Source organism: Carassius carassius, chromosome 1 (genome assembly GCF_963082965.1).
Source record: "Carassius carassius chromosome 1, fCarCar2.1, whole genome shotgun sequence".
Lineage (NCBI taxonomy): Eukaryota > Metazoa > Chordata > Actinopteri > Cypriniformes > Cyprinidae > Carassius > Carassius carassius.
This window is the reverse complement of record NC_081755.1, coordinates 37700405-37724529: the sequence shown is the minus strand read 5'-3', so window position 1 is coordinate 37724529 and position 24125 is coordinate 37700405. Positions and strand designations below refer to the sequence as shown.

Below are 24125 nucleotides of genomic sequence, written 5' to 3'. Positions count from 1 at the left end.
GGCGATTCCACCACTTGCCGCATTTCATATGAAAGGGCATTATCGATTATGGCTTAAGTTGGCAATGCTTGGAGGATGGAACAAAACCTTGTCGGAGCCATAACATGCCGCAGATGTGTGCAGTGTTAATAAGGGGTTTGAGTTCTGCCTTTTGCTTTTAATCAACATCACGTTATCAATTAAGATTAAGAAATTGAAAATCAATTTTTGACATTTGTGAATCAATTCTGAATCATCCACTTCCGCATCACGATGCATTAAGAATCACATTTTGCCCCTACAGTACAATATAAAAGCAGTTCTCAATTCCAGTCCTCGCAACTCCCTGCGTTGCACATTTTGTATGTCTCTCTTTGTTAACACACCTGATTAAGATAATCATCTCATTAGAAGTGAGTTCGTGCATGAAATGTGTTCCCATTGACATGGTCCCTAGACCGTGTTCTAGTGTTAATTTCGTCACATAGTTTTAATTTAGTCTTAGTCTTGTGCCAAATGTCCTTGTTAGTTTTAGTCATATTTAGTCATTCACACATCTTTTTTTGTTAGTCAAGTTTTAGTCAACTAAAAGTCTCGTCATTTTAGTCTAGTTTTAGTCAAAAGAAAACTCAAGTTATCTTAGTCAAGTTTTAGTCGACTAAAAGTCTTTTAATTTTAGTCTAGTCTCACATTATTACTGATAAACTTTTCAGTAAAAAAAAAAGTGTTTCACATATCTCAAACATTGGTTAAATGTCATAATTACCAGACAAAACACATTTGTTGAAAGATTTTTGTTGAATGCAAATTTTAAATGTGTCTGGTTTAGCATGTCATTGTCACTTGTGTTCGCTTTGGGTGTTGTGTGTTCAGCAGTTCCGTGTTGCAGCCACAGGCTGGCAGCAACAGGAGTATGAGACCTGTAAGGGGCCGTTCACATGTCGCACCTAAAAACGCGTGGAAAACGTATTGCAGCCTTGTCATCGTCTCGTCTTAGTCATGAAAAAAAAAGGTCACTGACGAACATTTCGTCTCGTCTCGTCTGACGAAATTAACACTACAGTGTTCATTGCTCCCTACTCCCTGAGCAGGGAATATCTGTTGAAGTTTACTTCACTTCGGAACATTCATTCGCAGATTTCATATACCTCTGTAAATAAATACAATTTTAATTCACGTCTGGCACACTTCAATGCACTTTAAATGGAACATATACATTCGCCTGGAATCATGGCGGAACATCCTGTGATGTCCACTTCACAGGACACTTACATTTGAATAGAACAAATGTCTGAAGTGATAAGAGAGACATAAAAAATGTGCAGAATAGGGGGTCGCAAGGACTGGAATTGAGAACCGCTGCAATATAATATAAACAGCACTGTTATACAAAGAGCCATAGCTGGAGTACTAACATATCTTAAGCTCTGTCAAATCTCTTAGATATTAGATATTGACTATTAACCAACACAAGCTATTTCAAGAAAGGAGTTGGTTACAATTACGTTGCAGCAGAGCGGCTGTCAAATGTACATTAGGATTGCAGGGACGAAATTGATTTTTTATTGTCTTTTCTACAGTCGTTGCACACCATTCACACAAATCTAGTTTATTGACTTCAAAAGAGAGAGAGAGGGTAATCCATCGAAGACATCAGACATGACTGCATATTACACATCACTGTCCGACAGCCTTAGCCTGCCACACACACAAAAAACAATACTGCATCCCTTTCCAAAAACAATACTGCACCTTAACTCCTCAAGCACAGTCCACAGCACATGCTCGTACTTCCAATACCAAGTCGATTTCCATTAACTTCAAATATAAGGCTGCCTAAAAGACCCTGTGGGTCATATAGTAGACAGTGTTTTTTTTCCATTAGCCCATCCACGCGGTCCTGCCTGTCACCCAGACCTCTGACTATAGCCTTTGTCTGAGTTTACTGATCTGCCAACAAACCTAATCGTTAAACCCAATACGTTCAGGCTGCCTCGTGCAAATGCAGGTCTCGCTTCGTTTTAAGGGCTGACATGCTGCTATGTTTCTCCCCATTTCTTGCAGGACACATAGAAAGGCTGTGATTCTTACCTTCATGAGGGTGAGAGGTCCAGAACTGGGCCATTTGCAGGCTGGCTGGGTTTGGGGCTCGGAAGGCCGGATCCGACGACCCGTGAGCACTGGAGGCGCTGACGTACCCGCCGAGGAATGGGCTTGAGGCACCTGGGAAGGCATCACCTGCGAAAGACAAGATCAAACGTTTGCTCATGAAGTGACCGAATAAAACGAGGCTGCAAAAAGTCCATAAGCGCTGTCATTTGATATGATGAGTTTCCACTCAGGAGAATAGCCTTGGCAAAAGTGGAATGATTAGTCTGTGAAGCTCTGCGGTTTTCTTTTGAAATTCAGGAACCGCAAACCTGTTTCTATTGCCGGATGGCCTTTTAATTTCCTTCAAAAGAAGAATGTTTACTAAGAGGCACAGAAAGACCACAAACACAAATTGCTTTTGCTTGTAAACAAATGTCATGAATAATTATTACTCATCCTAAATGTTATGTTAAGTGTCATTACAATAGCCACCAGATGTGCAGCTTCAAAAGGGGGGAATGTCTAAATAAAAGCATGTTTTCATTTTGCCAGCTTTGACATCGGAGCGAGAGACGACACAGAGAGATGTATTGGTATTCGGTCCGCTGCCTCCTTTGAGCTTTCAAAGTCAAACTGATAAAAACAACAGCGATCTGCAGAAACATTTACAAATGTTGACTGTAACGACTTTGGACAGGTCACTGAAATTCCACGGGAATGGATACATGCTTAAATCAACAAAGGTCCATCTATACGCCACACTATCTTTTCAAGCATGACGTTTAAACAACAGGGACAGCGTGGAAATTAATGAGCCCTTCCCCCCAATTCCTCTGATACGACTGCTCTTCGTTCCCACATGCCTTTCCTCAATTCAGCATGGGAGGAGCACTTCACACTTATTACTCAAACCAGAGATGGATTCAGACACACTTTCACGGATACACACACACACACAGCACTTCCTCCTGTGCTGCAGACACCTTGGCACAATGGGTCCATTTTTTGCATGTGTAAATAGTGCATTAACATGACAAGAGGAGGAGGAACAACAAGGCATCAACAGCAACATGGGCCTTTTGTAGTAGAGGTTAGCATGCGATTAACCTAGGAGGGAAGCAGTCTTGCTCTGCTGATGAACCGTTGGGCCATTGTATTGCACATCGCTAACAGCAGATGTGAACCCTTTGGACTACATCTAAACATTAACCACAGGAGAGATTAGACCTCTGGATGGGGTGCAAATGGAGGAGAGCAGATAGCAGAGCATGAGGAGATCCATACTTGGAAGACTTGGTAGGTTATTCTGCAGTATGCAAGATGAACACCAGAATCTAAAGTGTTTGCAATAACAGACATTTATTGATAAGAATGGACAAATTATTACAAAAAGTTCTTCTAAATGAAGGCTTGCAAAACCACTGAGCCCAAACTCTAGATCTATTGACTTGGGCAGGGGTGCATTTCACACTCATAAGCCTTTTCTTCAAACACACAGCAAGGGCACTGCCTCATTCATTTGAACAGAAGATTTGGACTATTGTAGGGGTCACCTGACAAGGTTTTTTTTTTTTTTTTTTTTTTTTTTGACAATTGGGTCCAGTTCTATAACGCAAAGAATGACACATTTAGGAGACACATCTAATCCAAAGCAAAGAATGGTAAATTTTTACCACAGGGTCATCCTCATCTCAGGAGTGCAATGGTTATTGGGTAACTCCTTAACTGTCCCGTTAACGGTTCACTCCTTATGTGGTTTGAATGTAGAACCTTTAGGATTACTCTTTAACCATTATGCCAAAACAACTTTGTGAAAAGGATACTTGTTCATCAAGTATCTTATTTTAAAATAACAAGCGTTTATATCGAGTTGGGCAAATATGAAACTGGGTCACAATTCAGCCAGAAATGGTTTAGAAATTATTCATAAGTATTTCCAGAAATATGCTTAGTACTGCAACTGGAGAGTTTCTTGAGAAGTCTCAAGAACCGTTTTTTTTTTTTTTTTTATAATTGTTGAAAAAAAAAAAAAAAAAAATCAGGCACCTATATTTAGGTCCAGTAATTTTACTTTAACAGCAAAAAAGGGTTATAATTAAGTTATTGAATGCCTTGTTTTTAAAAATGTCCAATGTTATTTTCATAGGAGCCTTATAAAAATACTTCAGATGTCTCAGATGTACTTAGAGGTTTTTGCATCTGAAGTCTTCATTTATTATTGATCCAAAAGAAAATGGGTAATATGAAGTCTGCAAAGTAACAGAAATGAACAGATGTTTGGTAGACTGTCTATTAAATATGCATAACAGATTTGTATACCATGTGAAGTTTATTGAACCAAAAACAGCCATCTTTTAAATCAAGGAGACTTCAAGAATAACAACTACACAATAATAGAATGGAACTCATGATGAACTAATAAACAAGACATGCATTAGTGAACACTAAGTTTATTCTCCACAAAATGCATTTGAAAAAAAAATTCTTAATTATCGGATCGATGCAAAGGAATGAATTTTCTCATGCCTAGTCCCTATTTGATGTTGCAATGGGATCTGGATCCATTCAGAACAAGACCATTAATGTCAAGCACTGATATCAGGCAGTCAGACTAGCTGGCATTCATCTTCATCCCAAGTAGTAGTGTATATTTATTTAATGCCATGTCAGCATCTTAGGCTATTTTCATGGCAAAAACAATAAAAAAATACAAGTATAACAAATACAATAAAAAGCAGCAAACAAACAAACAGTTATGTTACACAAGATTTTTTTTAGATAAAAACTTCTTTTAAAAAAAAAAAAAAAAAAAAAAAAATTTCTGCCAAAATTAAACTAAATAACTCTTTAAGTGAGTTCACTTCATAAAAGAGTTTAACAAATGAAAAGCTGGACAGTCCAGTAAAATATGTTTGATACAAAGGGGAATCTTGCAGGAACATGCCTTAAGTGCGTTCTTCCAGCTTCATCTCAGTGTTCATTCAGGTTGATTTCAACTCTTAAAAAAGTCAGAAACATCTTTGTGTTTCCTTTCCATATTCGAGAGCTTGAGGACAAAACTAAAATGTGACTATTTGAAAGAGGTGGTATCTTGTGATGGCTCCATATCATATCCTAAAGCTTCTCAATATGGTCCATTCTACTCTCAGTGTTTGTCTATGGCTGTGTACTTCACTTTTGGGTGCAGCTGGAATGACTGATTGGAATGACTTTGTCCAGACATTTGGCCATGCCAAAATGTTTTGGCTGAGAACAAGTTTTCTTTCGGCGTTTCTGTAGGGTGAATGCTCCACTCGAAAAGGAATCACTGTGATGTCTGCACCACGGCCTGTAACATAAGCAGCAGGTCCTGTCAAAAAAATAAAGTAAACCTCACAGCCAGCATCATGTCTGCGTGCAGTTTCCGAGTGCAGTGTGACAAACACAAACACAACAGCAACCAAAAACTGTTGCCCTGGTCAGTGCTGCAAGATCGTTTATTAGAAGTACGTCCAAGTAGGTCTCAGTGGGAATTTACAAAGTCAGTTGTTTCACATTATCTCTTAAATATTCATATTACATCTGCAAACATTTCCCAGTGCCATATAATCCCTCTGAACCCAGGGTTTGCAGGGCATGTTAATTGTTTCCAATCACTCAGCTTTATAGTTCATAGCTCACAGTCTTCAATCTCAGATGCATGAAGAAAAACACTAGTTCAGTAGGTCAGATATAGTTTGATTCCTTAACATGAGAGTTTTTCAGAAGGATTCCACTATTTTCCTCCTCCAAAACAACGGCCACCAATGGCCACTGTCAGAGACCAGCTGAACAGGACACAGGAATTTCCTAATTGCATATGTTGCTCAACTCATCTGCAACCCAACAGGCTTTGTGGTGAGCTCTCGCAATTCCCCTACCAACTCCCCTTATAATTTAAGCCAGTCCCTTAAAAACAATTCAGAAAGAACTGTTGTAAATTAGAGAAAAGAGACACTAATTAGAATAAGATCTTAAATTGAGGAAAGAAAACGGGACCATTAAAATACTCAGTGCCACTCTTTAACGGTTCCTTTCAAAGCCCACCACCTGCTCTGAAAAACATAAAGAGCACTCCCACACGACAATAGACCACATTATGATAGACATTACAATGCTGTAGACGTAAAGCATGCTCAGCAAACCAATTCACACATCAAGGCGAAACCGGATTTAATGTCACAAAGCAAAGACCATGACAGAATTACACAAGTATGCAAAGCATTGCGGTGCACAACCAAAAAAAGACAGTTTAATGGTGAAATGCACAAAGTTAAAGTACGGTCTCTTTCATTCCTAAAATCAAAATTATGTGAGGGCCCCTCATCATTTTTTTTTTCTTAGCATGATAAGCATTTCCACTTGGAAATGGGTTAAAATATGGAAGTTGGTCGCAATTTATGTCACGCTGACTTTTAATGTGCAGACATTACTATATTTAAAAACAATACTAAAACTAAGTAGAGCAACAGGCAACAATCAGTCTAAAATAGCAATATTGTTTCAATCAATGGAAACATCGGTTTGTCAACCAATAGCTAAAGTAGTTATATTTTTAATCATACCCACACTAAACGCTAGATCTTATAATATTATCTTCAACTTAAGGGACACAGCTTGGACTGGGAATTACTCATTTTAATCTTATTGTTTGGATACCCACATGCATGACAGAAGGGCGAAAATCTTTGCACAAAATCAAAACAGAGATTTAACAAGGTCCTTGCTAGTTTCTGCAGTTAAAAAGAAAAAGAAAGGTTTAAGTGCCAGTTCCTTTTTAACTTTTAACCCTATTGGTAGCCTAATGATTATGGTGGAAAACAGCTGTTCAACTTTTACTACTAGCCTACCAATAAGATTTAAACACCATCGTTGTTGAGCAAAGCAACACTCACCTGGTGAATGCATACATTTAAGTTGTTGTTTTTATTTTTATAGCTTTCTAATGTTTTTGTAGTTATTTTTGCAAGCATTCCTATCCATTAAGCTTGGCACATTTTTGGTGTGATGCGATGGAAAACGAGTAATTTGGGATTCTATCTCAGCTCAATGCATCACCTGCAAAGAAAGAAAAACATGTCAAAACGTACCAGTGGCAGTTCTAACAAGTCAACCTGGATCTTATACAATGCACTGAATTCCTGTACCTCACTCGCACTGCAGGGCTCAAACTGAAACTTTTGTTCAGATGTTTTGACAGGAAAAGAGTGACAAAATAATTGCTGCCTATAGTGGTAAATCCAACGTACTGAGGTAATCTTTGTCTAATAAATGAGCTTCTAAGCGTCAAGTTTAGGCGTCACTGCCTATTCAACTACCGAGCCTACAACTGTGTTAAACAATGTGTCTGGGCAGCAATTTATCCGAGGAAAAACCAAGGATTATACATGGCCCTTTGTTGTATACAATAGTGAATGTTTGGTTTTGCATGCAGAGTTTGTCCTTTAGTTTGAGCAGAATAATATGTACTCATAAAAGCACATGGGAAGTAAATATGATTCAGGACAAAAGGTACTTCTCTTTATTATTTAAACAGACTTGATATACAAAGACTCAACTGAATCTATAATCTAAATAAAGTATGTGTTCTATTGCTGTCAGAGGATTTTCCTTTGAGCTCCACCCAACGCCTGATTGGTTACCAGGAGAAACATGAGCCAGCAATAGAAAGGTCAAGCACATCTGTGACCATCAACATTCAATCCTTCCTTTCAAGACAGAAGACTGTTAAAGTTACAAAAGTAGCATTTTAAGGTGCTGCCAGGAGCCAGAGCTGTGACCTTGCAGTCAAGGAATGACGTGAGGGTGAGATGAAGTTTAGCAATTTCTTGCCCACAATGAAACAAAAAAAAGTAGAGAAAAATAGAATGCAGCATGGAATAAAAACACAGAAGCAGCTCTGTATTAAGCAGCAGCTTTTTTGTTACCATATCTACTTCAAACAGCTGTGCGATGTGACGTACTGCCCTAACATTAATATCTGCGCTGAAGAAAAGCTGCTCATCACCTTTTCATTACACAAGAACAACACTGTACATCAGTGACATGGAAAATTAGGCTTTGTGTCCAAATTCCAGATCCCACCATTCCAGATATTACACAGGGTGCTGTGATTTCACCTGACCCTTTCATCTTTCCTCAGACAAATTATCACATGATGACAAACGCCTCAGGAGATTCCTCTGATTTATTATTATTATGAATACAAATGCGAAGAGCACATTTCCATTTTAGCTGATCAAATTTCTATAATAGATATCTAAATAATAAAAATATAACTAGTAGAATTTACCACGTAAGTAACAGGAAAACATTGTAGACCACTGGAAACTGCAGCTCCACTATAAATTGTAGTGTAATAAAATCCAATTCAAGACAAGATTACTCAATGTAAAAGTAGTTACTTTACCTAATACTGCACATTTAAAGAACCACAAAAAAAACCTCTAATAATCCATGTATTCATTTAGGAAACTAAAGGAGTACAACTGTGTGCATTTGGTAAATGTTTGCCACGGCTGGGCAAGCCAAAATAGTACGAGTGTCTTCAGCACTTTGTGGCAGGCACTGTAACTGGAGTCAGTGATATGAGAGCAGGGCTGCAGTGCTGGCTTTCATTTCACATCCTTTGTTAGCTTTTCAGAGGCACGGCCTAATCCCAGGTCAGGTCACTGCTATCCTGTGTGGCCCTTCCCCCGGCATAAACTACCCCATCCTCATGCAGGCCGGCCTCGACACTGCCCTTTGGCCCATCCTTCAGACCCGTGTGCACATGCATGCAGTCTCAGCAGCTTCAGCTCAGAACACTAATGAATACTGCACGTGACTCAGTGTACTGTAAAATGCCATTATCAGCCTATAAAATCATTTTTAGATACCAAATTATAAAAGAACTTCCAGCAAAGCAATCACTGGAGCAAAGGTTTGAAAAATCAAACCTGAAGAAAATCTGAAATAAAATAATTAGCCAACATAATGTAAGTGAACATATCTGTACCATAAAATGATAATATAGTAATATAATACAGAATTCTTTAGAAGAAAATAAATACATAAATAAATACATACACATGCATATAAGTAAATATTTAAGAAAAATGTTGTTTATATTTTAAATATATACTGTATATATATATATATATATATAACACATTTTCGAAATTTATACTGTGCGTGTGTACACACATATACATTATATAAACAAAAACTTATTTTGTATGCGATCTATCATTTGACAACACAACACCAGTATTAAGTGTCAATTTTTAGAAATTGAGATTTACACACATTTGGCAGAGACACAACTATTTGAAAACCTGGAATCTAAAGAGAGAAAAATCACTTTGTCAATTTGTCCAAATGAATTCTTAACAATACATATTACTCATCAAAAATTTAGTTTTGATATATTTAAGGTAGGAAATTTACAAAATATCTTCATGGAACATGATCTTTACTTAATATCCCAATGATTTTTGACATAAAAGAAAAATCTATAATTTTGACTCATACAATGTTTTTTTGGCTATTGCTACAAATATACCCCAGCGACTTAAGACTGGTTATGTGCTCCAGGGTCACATATAGACACTTAGTATATAGACGTAAAAAAAAAATCCCAGTAACGAGGTGATAAAAGTAGCTAGCAATAAATGTGATGAAAAATCGGCTAGCTATTTCGGGTTTGTCCTTTAGCAAAGACAGCCATATTATACAGCACAGACATCCTGTAGCTTTCTAGGCCATGAGGTTCTGCAACACAGAAACTTGATCTTATCAGCCTTCCAAACACTTACAGTCAAATTACATTTTAATAAAATTTTTCCCCACTGCCATCACTTCTTGCAGTTAAATCGAGGATGTTCCATTTCCCACCCTTGCTGTACAATGGGATCATTCTAAAGGGAATTTCATATTAGTTCCTGGCACTCCCAGGTTTTTTTTTGAGCAGCATTATGAAGGAAGACTTAAGGATCAAAGGTTCAGAAAGAAAGAAAAAAAAAAACTCAAAATCATCCGGACACTTAAAACAGGAAAAAACACAGCTGCAAACACCCTCCAGCGGGACCCCAGCACTCCTCATAAAACACATTCACACGAGCATGTCTAACAGCAAGGACATTATTTCAAATGTGCGCAGGGCATAACCCATGTAGGTTGAGCAAATGGGGTCTACGCGCCAGGACACTAAACACTTTATGTTTAATTCAGAGGAAAGCCAAGGCTGCAGGACGTTTACACACATCCTCCCCCTCCTGCTCTCTTTCCATCAGTCCCTGCACTCCCGCCATACCACTCAGGACGAGAGGGGGTTGGACTCCCGCATTTTACCATTCACCATTTCAGCTGAGCTCCTCGCCTGTCACAGTAGATCACAATGAGGGACAGGTCTCATACTGTCTACTACGGCCCGCTCCTGGCCCATGCTGCAGGCGGACCACAGAGTAAGTCCCACTGCTGTGATACAACCAGACAGCACCGAGGAGGACTATCACACATTAATTCGGCTTTCGTCGCATCTCGTTGCTACCTAAATAGCAACAATCACTGATTTAGCTCTTTCCCCCTTCCTACATTTTTGGGAAGTTTCCTGTAACCTTGAAACCTCAGTGTACAGAGCGGGAAAGGATAACACCTGGATGGCAAAGGCCATTTTTACAAGTGGTTTTCCCCCCCTTAAAACACCCTTCTGGTTATAAATGAGGGTTTGTTCCCTTCCTGATTTAGGCAGCGCAGCCATTTCTGGAAAAGCCATCACAACGATGGTATAATGTACAGCTTATTAAATGGAAAAACTAAAATAACAAATGTAACACAACAGACACGGCTCTGTTTACACACAAGCTAAAGACAGTTCTTTAAAAATAGAAAAATTCACATAAAACCAAGCTCCCATTTGGGGTTTTAGGAAAAAGAGGGTGCTCAAATGGAATCAATAAAACAAACCACAAAATCTAGAGGGGAGTGAACCACGTGGAGGCAGTCATTCCTATCTTGAGGCCAAACACCAGGGTCCTCTATTAAAAACAGCCCATAAACCGCCAGCAGGGCTGCAACCCCATGATCCTCTGATACACCATATGAAAATCAATCAATCATACATTCCAAAAGACAGTGCACTTCAAAGGTGTATCAAGCCAAGATTTGCATTTTCCCATGATGCACGGGAACCCTGTTAAACGAGTGGGCTGAGGAGGAGTAAGGCACGTTTCATGCATTACATTTCAGCATGTTCAACAAACATTAACATCCCCCTATTAGTAAAGCTATAACAATTACTAAGGCGAGCATTACTAATATAAGACAAGGAAGTAAAAAATAATGGATGCTTGTTCGGTCTGAACAATAGACAATCACTGACTCAAGGACAATGAGAAAGGAAAAACCATCGACCAGAAAATGCAGGTCAGAATGAACTTGGTGAATCATTCTCTGTGGTTCAGAAAGCCATATAATCTTCAGATTAATATCCTTTAAAAATCTCCGAACATGTCAGCCAGAACACAAACAATGTAAGCTTGTTCTCCTTCATCCTTATTCCCAGCAACAGAAAAAAACCATGTTTATTCTACTGTCCCTAAACTATAGCATCACAGAAGGTGAGTATATCCATCTAGATCCATCGCTTTAACGACACTGATATATAAATTGTATTATATAAAATAATGTTGTCGAGATGCAGCAAAGTACTATGCATAACAGCATATTCCTTTTCAGTGGGATGTTCAGTGTTAAATGTGAAGACCAGCAGATGGGCAGGTTATGTTCCTATAAAACACTCCCGGATTCATGTTTCTCAAACCATCTCTTTAGGCTCTCAGCATCCGCTGCCCTTTGGGTGATGATTCATCTCATTTCTGCCATGTTTACAGGTCTGTTTTAAAGTGCTGCGCTGTAAATATCAAGAGGTGTTCCAAACATATTTGAATCAGCTGATCTTTAGAAGTGAATCAAATGAGGTAAATTTAAGAAGCTCTAAAGATCTAAACAGTTCAATTGAGAAAGCCATTATATACTCAAAAGGAAAACATGCCTCTGATTAAAAACAAAAATGAACATTAAATACAGCATTTAAATAAATGACAAAAAATTACACCAGTTACATACATAAGGCAGACAGAAACCTTAACCATATATTCGAAATTAAAACCCCGCCCGGTAGTTAAATTAACATTGATGATTTACACTTCATAAACAATGTGTGCAATGCATAGGGCCCTTGTCAGATTGCAGAAAAAATGGTTGTCATTAAGACAAATTACAGATAAAAAACCCCACTTCCTATATAAATGCTCTGCAACCACTGCTCAGTAAAAGGCTTTCCATAAAAGCAAAGCATTAAAGTTAAGGGACAGAATGTTGTCACTTTGAAATCCAAGAATAACAGCCATCTGGTGAATTGGATTCATGCGTGAAATTTTTGGAACAAGTGTTCAATGTTGTACATGTTTGCTTCACAAGCTGGTGCAAAAACTCCAAAAGGTACACCCACCCCTTTCCAAAAACAGAGCCACACTTACACTTCATTTAGCTTACTCAAACATCTTCAGTTTAAGAGACAAACAATATTACGAACTAAATCACTCATTTATTCACGGTTCTATCCTCTCCAAAGCTACTGATGTTATTCTTTTTTCTGGACAATTCTACAAAGCCTTACAGTATCAAACAGCGGCAGGTAATGCAGTATGACGAACAGCTGGGTGAAAACCAGAACACTTCTGAAGCTGTTGGGAAGCACACATATGGCACGAACTGAGATTGCTTTCTTTCCACCTCACATGTAAAAGGCCAAGCACACTACATTCAAGACCCAAATTACATATTTTCATATACTCCACATGAATTTCCAGGCATGAGGTTGTTCACATGCCCCTCAAGTCTCTCACCATGTGACTTGGTTTAATTCCAACAAACCAGAAGCCACCCTCCCTTGTTATCTGGCGCTGAGAAAGGGGTTCAAAAGCAGCCTTCCTTTACAACTTCAACATGTCCATGTACAAAGTGCTTGAAAATATCATTTAAAAAGTTCACTTCCCAACATTGTGCCCTGTGCTGAACGGTGATCAAAAGTTACAGTGCACTTACATGCTGCTCTTAACTCTGCCAAAAACTACAACTATACCGTTCAGTAACTAATATATCCAGTCACAAAAACAACATATTCCAGAATCTGGTGAACCGGCAAAACAACAGACAGAAATCTGTTTTCTCTTTCAAAGACAGGAAATATGGCTATTGAACAGTTATTATTGGAAAGAATGGAATGTTCATGAGTCATTCCATAAACATATGATGTATCCGCCACTCATTACAACTACGCATGAAGACCATATGTGACCCTGGAGCACAAAACCAGTCTTAAGTCGCTGGGGTATATTTTTAGCAATATCCAAAAATACATTGTAATGGTCAAAATCATCCATTTTTCTTTTATGCCAAAAATCATTAGGATATTAAGTAAAGATCATGTTGCATGAAGATATTTTCTAAATTTCCTACAGTAAATATATCAAAACTTAATATGCATTGCTAAGATTTTCATTTAAAACAACTTTAAAGGCAATTTTCTCAGTATTTAAATTTTTTTTGCAGCCTCAGATTCCAGATTTTCAAATCATTGCATCTCGACCAAATACTGTCCTATCCTAACAAACCATACATCAATGGAAAGCTTATTTATTCAGCTTTCAGATGGTGTATAAATATGCATTTTATTAAAATGAACCCTTACAACTGGTTTTGTGGTCAGGGGTAACATATATGAAAAAAAGTAATCACATACAAACAAATACTTCAATGAGAAGTCAGGACCACTTGCAATGAGTGCATTTTAAAATAAATGCATTTATGTAATGTTGTCAAAATAACATTTCTCACAGAATTACAAGGACACTGAATGGTAGGTTAGTGCCAAATAAAAAACATTGACAGGTCAAAATAATAAAAGCACATATTTGGACTGATAGACATAGCGCCACATGCCCTTTGAAGGTCTTGTTTCTACTGATTTCTGTTCACAAGAAATTGCCAGATAAAGATAGAGGTGTATGCACACACACCACAGAATGCATTTTTTAATTCTTTAAAAGAACTAGATGACTCAAAGTTCTAGGCAATAATAATAATAAAACAATCATTTTGAAAGATAATCATCAAATAAGGGTATGGTGCTATCAAATGCAGTGACAATTTATTACACTACCCAAATCTAATCAGTATAAATCATCAAATAACACTGTGTAAAAATGTCATGGTAGTTGAAGGTTAGGGTGAGGCGACTAGAACTAATAGGAAGCTCTCTCAGCTAGATTGAAAATATGCACAGTAAACTGCTGAGATCTACACACAAAGTAAAATCGCCTTTCTTTAGAGATCTAAAGGCTCTCTTTGACATCTGCAGAATGTTACATCTATCTGAAAAGGGAAAATTCAAGAACTTCATTATTCACCATATAAAAAGATATATATAAAACAATATACCAGTGATATAACACAGAATCACTTTTTAATATAGTTTACAACACTGGAAAATCACTGATTTTATTCCACAAACAAACCAAGCACTGTTGTCATTAGTGTCATGATCAGCTTTGATGTAGATGGTGGTTTGTTCTACATTTGTTACAAATAATTTGCATTGGGTCGAGCCCCAGGACACAAGACAGCTATGCTACACCGCATCATTAACGCTGTTTGGCAGTCATTTGTTTAATGAAGACTTACGTTTTAGAATTTCCAACAACTATTACAATAAACAACAACTACTTTGTTATTTTAGCAACACAAGCTGCAACATTCATTTCAATTACTGCATCTGACAGAACCCACCATTTCACAATAATTGACTGAGACCGTAAATACAGCCTCAAATCTACTAGTTGTAGAAGCCGAAATACAACAACAGTTCTTTCTCTAAACTCAATATCCTCACAATAAAGCTTTTTTGCAGTCTTTTATACATAACATAATGTTCTTATCAGCATCCAATTAAGCACAGTAAAAAAAAAATGCCCCAACGCCTATTAGCCACACAAATTAGTGAATTTTTCCTGAGAAGGACATTTTCATTATATTTCAAACTTAAAAATAATTTGTGCAACACATTAGTTACCTTATAATGACAACAACATACAGATCTATGTTTCTTAATAAAAACAACAACTAGGCCTACTAAAAAAATATAACTAAATCGCATGAGCATACAGCATATGCTACTAATGAACCCAGCTATATGCATCTAAATAACAACATAACATTTACAGAACGAATTGTAGTATCTCAGCAAACATAATTTCCCTTTAATATGCCGTGTAGACTTTTAAAAAGCATTTCTAAACACAGGGGTCAGACACTGTGACTTAACTGAGTAACAGGGAAGGCAATAGTTCACTCGGAAAGAGCAATAATTGTAGTGTTTGCCCCAGCCAGAGAGGGGGAGTGATGGAAAACAAACGGGGCAATTTCAGTCATGAATCTATATTGTCGATTTTCATTGGATGCTAGTTTAAACATTAGGTCTTTCGCCCAAAATACACCTCGTGTTTTACTCAAACAGCTGAAAAATTCAACTTGCGCCAACACGCATTACTTTCCACGTTTCTAGCATTTTTCTTTTAGTGTTGTTTGCCAGCGAGGAGAGAAGAAATGTACGGGTGATTTGAGCGCTGATACTGCACTGCTTTTAAAAACAACTGTTCCCATAAATGTTTACGAGTAGCCTACCTCTGAACGCCAGCGTGTTTGTGTTTATCTGTAATGCGAGTCCTGTTTAGTGAATCGTACAAGACGAATCATTACATGTAACGTTAGGCTATTTTATAGGAGTATTCGCGCACATATAGCAACCATCCGCATAAATTTAAACAGAAGTCATTACTAACACTATTAAACAGCATTAATTCCTCCCCACGTTTCCGTAAAGTCGCACCAAGCGACATAAAATGTAAAGATCTGAACAGCACTGCAAGATCGTTTACAAAACGCTTAAAAAGTAAAAAAAAAAAAAGTGACTTGTGTTTTCATGTTGTATTTTATGATTTTGCTGAAATTAGGAAAAATAAAGAAAACTACACTTACTGTGGTGAGAATGTAGGTTCATGGCCGATGAGAGATATTTTCCCGTGTGTAGAGCCGCCGGGTGCCCCGCGCCACGATGACCGGGAGACGGTGGCACTCTGCCGGCCGCAGCGGCCGCGCCGAGCCGGTGTGACTCCAGGGGCAGCCCCGAGAGAAGGGGCGGCGGTACGTGCACAGATCTGGGGGGTCCGAAGTCTCGGCCATCCATCATCCACAATGACCCAACTTGATCAAAGAAACAGTCCGATCGGGTAAATCCGAATAAGCCAGTCTTAATGGCTATAATGTCCCTAGAATCCAAGGCAAATTGGTGTCCTTATCCGGCATTCTGCCGACCTACAAAAACAAAGCAGAAGCAGAATAGTCTCGATAGACGCGGAGCACTACTGAAATTAATCCAAAATCACACGGAGATGAACACGAGCAGTGCTGTCACATAATGACGCAGTTTCAATCTCAACTAAGTTACGTTAGATCACTGGAAAAAAAGAGAGAAACCTTCTCAAGTGCGAGCGGTGAGAATGCAAACAAACATCAAAACGTTTAATATATGTCGCGAAAAGTCCGTTTTAGGATAAACAGATCGTAATGCCTCTCGTAATCTGTTTGCAGTTTGAGGGCGAAAATCCAGCCTTTTGGTGAAGACTTGACCGATCACTCGCGCAAAGTGACCTATAGGTTCATTCAAATATATTATTGTTCGTGTGTATATATATATATATATATACGTAAACTGTCAAGAGCAGTTCGCTCGTGCATGCTATAGTAAAAAAAATAATGGTATAAAACGGACGAATGAAACCACCACCACCACTGGCGAACGTATAATGTTCAAACCTTGTATTGATTGTAAAACAATTTTATTTTATTTTCCTTGCTTCTTGTAGGCTACCTTTTAACGGACTGTATTACTGACCTGTGCAGAAACGTTTCTCTGCAAACCAACCGACCAGGTTTATTTGCTCCATCTACACCAAATGGGCGACGACGTAACGCATATAATGCGGTTTTAATATCTAGATTAGTACATTACAGCGGTAGCATCCCGTTAAACTAACAACTAATGTTACATGCATGCAGACGCAGTTTCAATCATGTAATATCTTGCTGAACAGTAGCTTCCCACTGCAGCCTTATCGTTATATTAGGCTTAAAATAAATGGTTAATGTTACAAAACCACGATTTGATGAGGTGGTTCCCCTTCTAACTTTCCAAATATGATTACATGTAATGTTATTACTTTAGTTATTATTTTTATAACAAAAAATTTACATAATGCCGTGTCCAAACGCCTGGGCTTTTCACATGGCAACTTTTAGTAGTTTTGGATGTTACTGCAAATGTCGAGATTAAGTAACAGGCATCAAAACACGACTGAAAATAATGTCGGATCTAAAGTTTAGACGCGCGCATGTTACACAGCCATGCTCCATGATGGAAACAACACCAAACTGATCGACAGCCACGTTTCAAACTTTCCCGTTTCCATTTCCAGCAAGAAAACTTTTCCGCCCTAACGTTAATGTACTGCGAAAACATTGCTCAGGGAGTTGCAGATACAGAAGTAGCGTTACTAAACCTTGCAAGCCAAACTATCCCCCGCCTTTTCACCGCGTAAACAGAACATTTTTTAAGTGACTTCACAAACATCATGTTACTGTGTATCGCGGAATAATAGCTGGCGACGTCTTACTTGAAATGGTGACTCAGTTTATAAAATCCAGTTTCTTCGCAAAATCCGTGAAACGTGTGGTGGAAAATTTCTTAGACTCCATTTACAATCCATCCGTAGTTACGCAGAGTGAAAGCACATACGAGGGGGGAAGGCCCTGTGCGCAAAACACTAGCCTATCTCTCCGTAAACTCTTCTGCAATGAAACAAGCATTGTTTAACAAGCTCCACCTCCGCGAGTCTCACCCGACGCGTTCCACAACGGAGCATCTGATTGGTCTACAGAGGTGTCCGTCAGCTCCATGTAAACGCTTTGGCTCCTCGCCAGCTCTATAGAAGCAATTATGGAACATGGAGGGTGAACTGTTTCAAGCCCCCCTTTCCTTCGAGACTTGAATGATCAAAACAAGCGAAGAATTTTTGGAGGGCAGTTTCAAGGCCGCTCAAACTCGACTCATTAAAAAGACGGATGCGGACCTGGTTATAACTCAATGAGCACACACTACATCAGTCCACTCTCTAAAGCACTCAAGGTAGGAGTTGTAGGCCTGCTTTCTAGATCAGACCAAGGGATTTTGAAGCTGAGACCGGGGACCGCAAGGGGACAAAATAGTATATGGGGGCCAAAAAGTTACGTTTTTGGGGGGCGGATTAACGGATAGGTATTAGATTAAGACAGGACTAGGCCTTTGTTCACTTAGGACATTAAAGTAGTTTTTACAAACATGCTTTACAAAAAAAAAACATTATTTGTGCATTTTAAGACCTAACAATGGCACTGATGTATTTTAAGATATGTCAGTGCAAGCTTATTTTTTCCAGTTTAGACAGCTATAACATTTATTTTAATCTAGGACTAGTCTTAAACCCTGTTCAGGAAACCACCCCAGTATGTTTAATGCTTGATCTTTTGTTATATAATATAATTACACTTTTATTCAGTTTTTGTAAATTTTGAGATAAGCAAAAGTATTTTATTTTACTTACAGTCATAGCTTTTAAAGGAATAAAGTAGGCCTACATTTAGACTATTTTAGCGACATTCAAGAATAGATTGTAAATGTATCGTAGGCCTGTCTCTCCAGAGTTTCTCCTTGCTACTGCTGTCTTCAAACTATATATTTTGCAGGTAATATTTTATTACTTTGCTTTGGCTTTTGTTCAGTTACAATATTAAAGTAATTAATTATATTTAGGAAACAGAATGGTATCTTATAATAGCATTACTATAGGCTATTTTTACGCACAGTATAAAATGCTTTTTTTTCATGGAAATATAATCCCATTTGGCAGTCCTTATAATAAATTGTCTAATTGTGAAGTTGAACATGAGATTCTCTAATCCACTTGACTGAATGAAATGAAGGCTTGTTATTTTCTATTTCATCATTTTATGAACCAGGTGTAAAGTATGTTAGCTGATGTGTTAATTTGTAAAAAAAAAAATAAAATAAAATAACGGAAATTCGTTTCCTAAGGGAATACAGAAAAGCTGTGAAACTGACCACTGGAGTTTTTTAACATACAAAATCACAGCCTGTGAGACAAGCTCAAGTAAGAAATATAAAAGTATATTTTTTCCAGTTTTCTGAATCACCCTTTCACTTTCATTGTCGTCACTGAAGCATGACATCACGATGTCATCTGAACTTCAGCTACAAACTCTAGGCTATCAATCGATCAGTTCACGTGACCTTTCCACACTAAAAGAAAAAAAGATGATTAGAAAAAAAAAAGAAAGCTGGCGCGGTTTCTAACCGCCCCTGTCGTGCGCCTCTCCAGTGAGGCGGTTTCAAGGCGTCCTCGTGAAGGCAGTAGAAACGGGTCACGCAGGAGGAAAAGACCGACGTGAATTGTCAGATTTGAAAGAGCATACCTCAACTGCAATTTCTATTGAAATGACAATAATTGCAGGAAAGACTCCGTGCTTCGTGGACTGGCCGGTTTCTCCAAAGACTCGCGGGCACAGGTTTGCTGCGGAAAGCGCTTGTGTCAGTGCAGCTCTACAGCTTCATGGCTCTCTGAATGCGTGTGTTATTAATGGTCAGCGGAGCATTTACTGTACTCTGATAAAATACCGACAGTCCTTCGGATGTTGGTTAACATACAGCCGTGCACCTTACCCAAATCAGAAAAACCAGCATGGGTTGTTGATTTGGGTTCCTTGTGTCCGTCCTTTGTTCGCGATGACCCTTCGTCTGGAAGGTTGAGGTGGGTTTTCATGCGTGTCGTGAAAATACACATTTACATGTGCCAAGCCTAACTTTATATGCTTTTAAAGGTTCTGTGTTTTGCGATTATTGATTAAATGTTCTGCGCCACAGTCCATAAGTAAGCTGGACCGAATATATGTTTATTAAGGAAATTAATATAATCGTAAACTATAGAATTGTTATATATTGAGAAGCCCAAACGTTGATTTTTTTATATATTATTTTTTTATTAGTATATTGTACGCTATAATATATGTCTGAAAGGAGAATATGATTTGATTGAGTCTTTTATTGTATTTTACCTGTATTTATATAGATATATAGATATTTTATATTTATTTAAATATTATCTTACATGACTGTAACATTTTATGCCTTATGAAATGCCTTAATTGCCTAAAAGCAGTAAGCAATGTATACAAACATAAAGGTATTAAAATAAAATAAAAATGTCTGGTTTATTGGATGTGCCATAAACAAACTTTTCTTTTCTTTTTTTAAATCTTGCTTAAAACTTGGAGTCTTGCACATTCATTGATCCAAACAATGTACAACATCTTATATAAAGTATATATGTTTTGAGATTAGTAGCAGTTGCATTGTCCATAATCTAATGGGTCAAGAATCAGTGTATTAAAATAAGTAAAGGAATGTAACAATGAAAGTTTAACAAGATTATCACGTAAAACGTGAACTGTAATGTACGGCTTGACATAAAGAATTTTGAGCCAGGCAATCCATGTTTATTTAGATGAGAAGGGAACTAAATAATTCAGTAAACAAAGTACAGAAGTAAAACCCACACACATTTTGCATGGTGTGTGTGTAACAGGCAAGTTTCCTGAAATGTGCAAATAAAAGCAACCTAATGCCCTCCAAGAATTTGCAAGTCACATTAGATTGTACATGCCCTGTACAAGTGAAATGGAAGGTAGATGTTTATAATTATAATGCAAATCTTAAAGCATTGAAGACAGTAATTGCCAAGCCACTGTTTCATTAGCTTGTGTCTTTTTACTGTTTTACAATACTCTTTTTATATATATATATATATATATATATATATATATATATATATATATATATATGTGTGTGTGTGTGTGTGTGTGTGTATGTATATAAAGCAAACATTATTGGACACTATATTTACATCTGACTTAAAGCATCTTGTAGTTTTTTTAAACTTAATTTGAAATATTGTCTGTGTTCACAATTCTACAAAAATGAATGGTATTCTTGTCTACGAAATATGTAAACTGTTACCGTACAGAAGAAAGTATAAATATCTTGTGATGATCATGAAAAATGGCTGATGTCCAAGTGTTTGTAAGTCTGTCAATTTGGCAGGAATATATGAGGAATACACACACACACACACACAAACACACACATACATACATATAAATATATATATATATATATATATATATATATATATATATATAGCATATTTTCAAGATTCTAAAATTCTGTATGTAAGGTAAACACAAACTCTTAGAATTTTGCCTGCATGGGTAAATTTTATTATTATTATTTTTATTAAATTATTTGTTTATTTGCAGGGGGCTTGAACATGCTGTAAAAATATCCTACAAACGTGAGGGAATCAGTTGAATCATCCTGAAACAATAGACTTTGACTCTTTTGAGGGCATATGTACTTCTGAGATTTCTGAACAGCATAATTTCAACATCACATTTATGTTCTTCTTGGCCGACACATTTTTACCAAAACAGGTTCCAGAAGTAACAAAAGGCCAAACTTATTGCAGCCAAAGATATAATTCTATAATGTTACCTCTCTACCAGTTGAGCAAAAGGTCAATTCTATAAAATAAAGATATGATCTGCCTTCCACAGCCTCTGCTGCTTTTGAAGCAGATGACTCATGCAGCCAGTATGTGTGTGAAGCAGACAAAAGTTAAAAACGCAGATTGTTGTGGTTCTAATTTTATTATGTCACTAACTTTTTGTTTTTATGGTGATTCGTTTAAAGATGTGTGACGAGAAACAGATATACAGAGTCTAGCTAGTGTAAGTCCGTGGCATCATTTCTCAAAGTCCTGAAAAGGCAGAGGGAAGCCTGACCTTAGCAAGCTTCGCAATTCAACATAATTGTATCTAACCCTGATATTTTAACAGCTGCCTAAACTCGTTTTAAAACGTTTTACCCTATAATTTTCATATAATATTAGGAGACGTGACCTCAACTTAGAAACAAAAAATACACATAAGCCCAAGCACCGATATTTGCACTAAACTCACATGACTAACTCTGTACATGAACAGAAAAGCTCGTTGTTGTGGATGTTAGCCAAGAGTGCAATCTTTTCTACTCCATCAGCAATAAAGATTACCATTTATAAACAGATATAATTTACAGTCAAGGGCAAAGTTATGCCATGTGCTGTGATTAAAAGTAGAAGAGGTGTTGTAATAACCTTCTCCATCTACACCGGTCAAAAGTTTAAAATGATTAAGATGTTTTGAAAAAAAGTATCTTATGTGCAAAATACAGTAAAAATAGGAATATTGTGAATATTACATCTTTTTTGATGTAATTTAGCCTACTTCTGTGATGCCAAACTAAAACTTCAGCAGTCATTAGTCTAGTTTTCAGTTTCATGCGATCCTTCAGAAATCATTCTAATATGCCGCTCGATTATTAATGGTACAAAATTATTTATGTTTTTTATTATTAATTTTGAAATCCAGTTTAATGCTTTTCATTTTTGTGGAAGTCATTTTTTGATGAATAGAAAATTCAAAAGAACAGCATTTATATGAAATAGATTAAGATATTAACTGTATATGCATGCCATCAGCCATGACACTACAGAAATTAATTACATTTTAAAATGTATTAAAATAGAAAACATTGAAATAATATTTCACAGTATTGCGTGTGTGTGTGTGAGTGCGTGAATAAATTCTACCTAGCTAAACATAAAATGTATACTTTCAAAAACAGTTAGAAAAATCTTTAGACCAATAGTGTTTGTTTGTTTGTTTTGAACCCACATTTTCAATAATATGGTGAATAACTACAGTATAAAAGTGTTGGAAATTCTAGCCCAAATCATTCACATCATAATACAAAATATCAGATCTTCAGAAATCAGAAACGGATATTTACATTTTTAAATATTTAAACAGTAACAAATGAAAAAATGTATTATGATCACGTCATACATAACACCAGCAATTTTTCTGTGAGTGTGAGAGACAAACTATCTTAAAAATAAAAGTAATAAAAGTAATATTTGCTGATAGCCAACAAATTTCTAAGCTGGAATGCGGCAGCGCATATATATATATATATATATATATATATATATATATATATATATATATATATATATATATATATATATAAAAGAATTGCCATGCACAAGTAAAAATGATGCCCTTAAGTTCAGTCATGCCTGTTTGATTCCAACAGTTTTCCTATATCTGTGATTTCAGTCACACAAATGCTTTACATTGGTCCTCTGGAGCAGATGGAATCTACTTCACTGCTTTATCTGCAGTTTATGAAGACACAACTGCTCACTGGAAAAATAGCTCAGTGCATCAAAAGGTAAATAACCAGCTTAGAGATCTCTTCTGAAACAGGACAACCCTTTTCTATGTCGCAAAACATGAGGAAATCTTCTTGTATTTTGAATGCTACTTATCTGAAATATAATATGTTTAGATACAGAACTTATTGCGCCTTACAGACTCGCATTTCTGAGGGATCCTTGGTTGAAACCCTCGGGGAATGTAGCTTTCTGCCTTCCTGTGCCTTCGGTCTTAGTGACAACTCGGCGCTTGACAGGCGAGTGAGACAACCTGTCACAGCGCTCAGAGACCTACCCAGGATGCCGAGCCCTTCTGGGGATTAATCTCAGTATGGTGGGTCGCTTCTATGACAGATTTTAATTCTCTCTGGGCAACATTTATCATGCACTGTCTGCTGTGGGCGCTGGATCAAATGTACCCCAGGATATTCACATTCCAGCCAACGTGTCCCAACCCACTTTACACCATCACATATATTCATGGCTCTTTTATTCATGAGTTTGTTTGCC

General features: G+C 37.2%; 1 protein-coding gene across 3 annotated transcripts in view; it reads right to left on the bottom strand.

Annotated features, from left to right (window-relative positions):
• The window catches only part of tnrc18 (trinucleotide repeat containing 18), a 61874-nt gene extending 43826 nt beyond the window's left edge, over positions 1-18048 (bottom strand). For all 3 annotated transcript variants that reach the window (XM_059558555.1, XM_059558572.1, XM_059558564.1), the window contains exons 1-3: positions 17862-18048; positions 16168-16503; positions 2071-2217 (exon numbers count right to left, since the gene is read on the bottom strand). In XM_059558555.1, the coding sequence (XP_059414538.1) occupies positions 2071-2217; positions 16168-16378 (358 nt within the window). In that variant the 5' untranslated portion in view covers positions 16379-16503; positions 17862-18048. The remainder of the gene's footprint in view (positions 1-2070; positions 2218-16167; positions 16504-17861) is intronic.
• Between the last annotated feature and the right edge of the window lie 6077 nt (positions 18049-24125).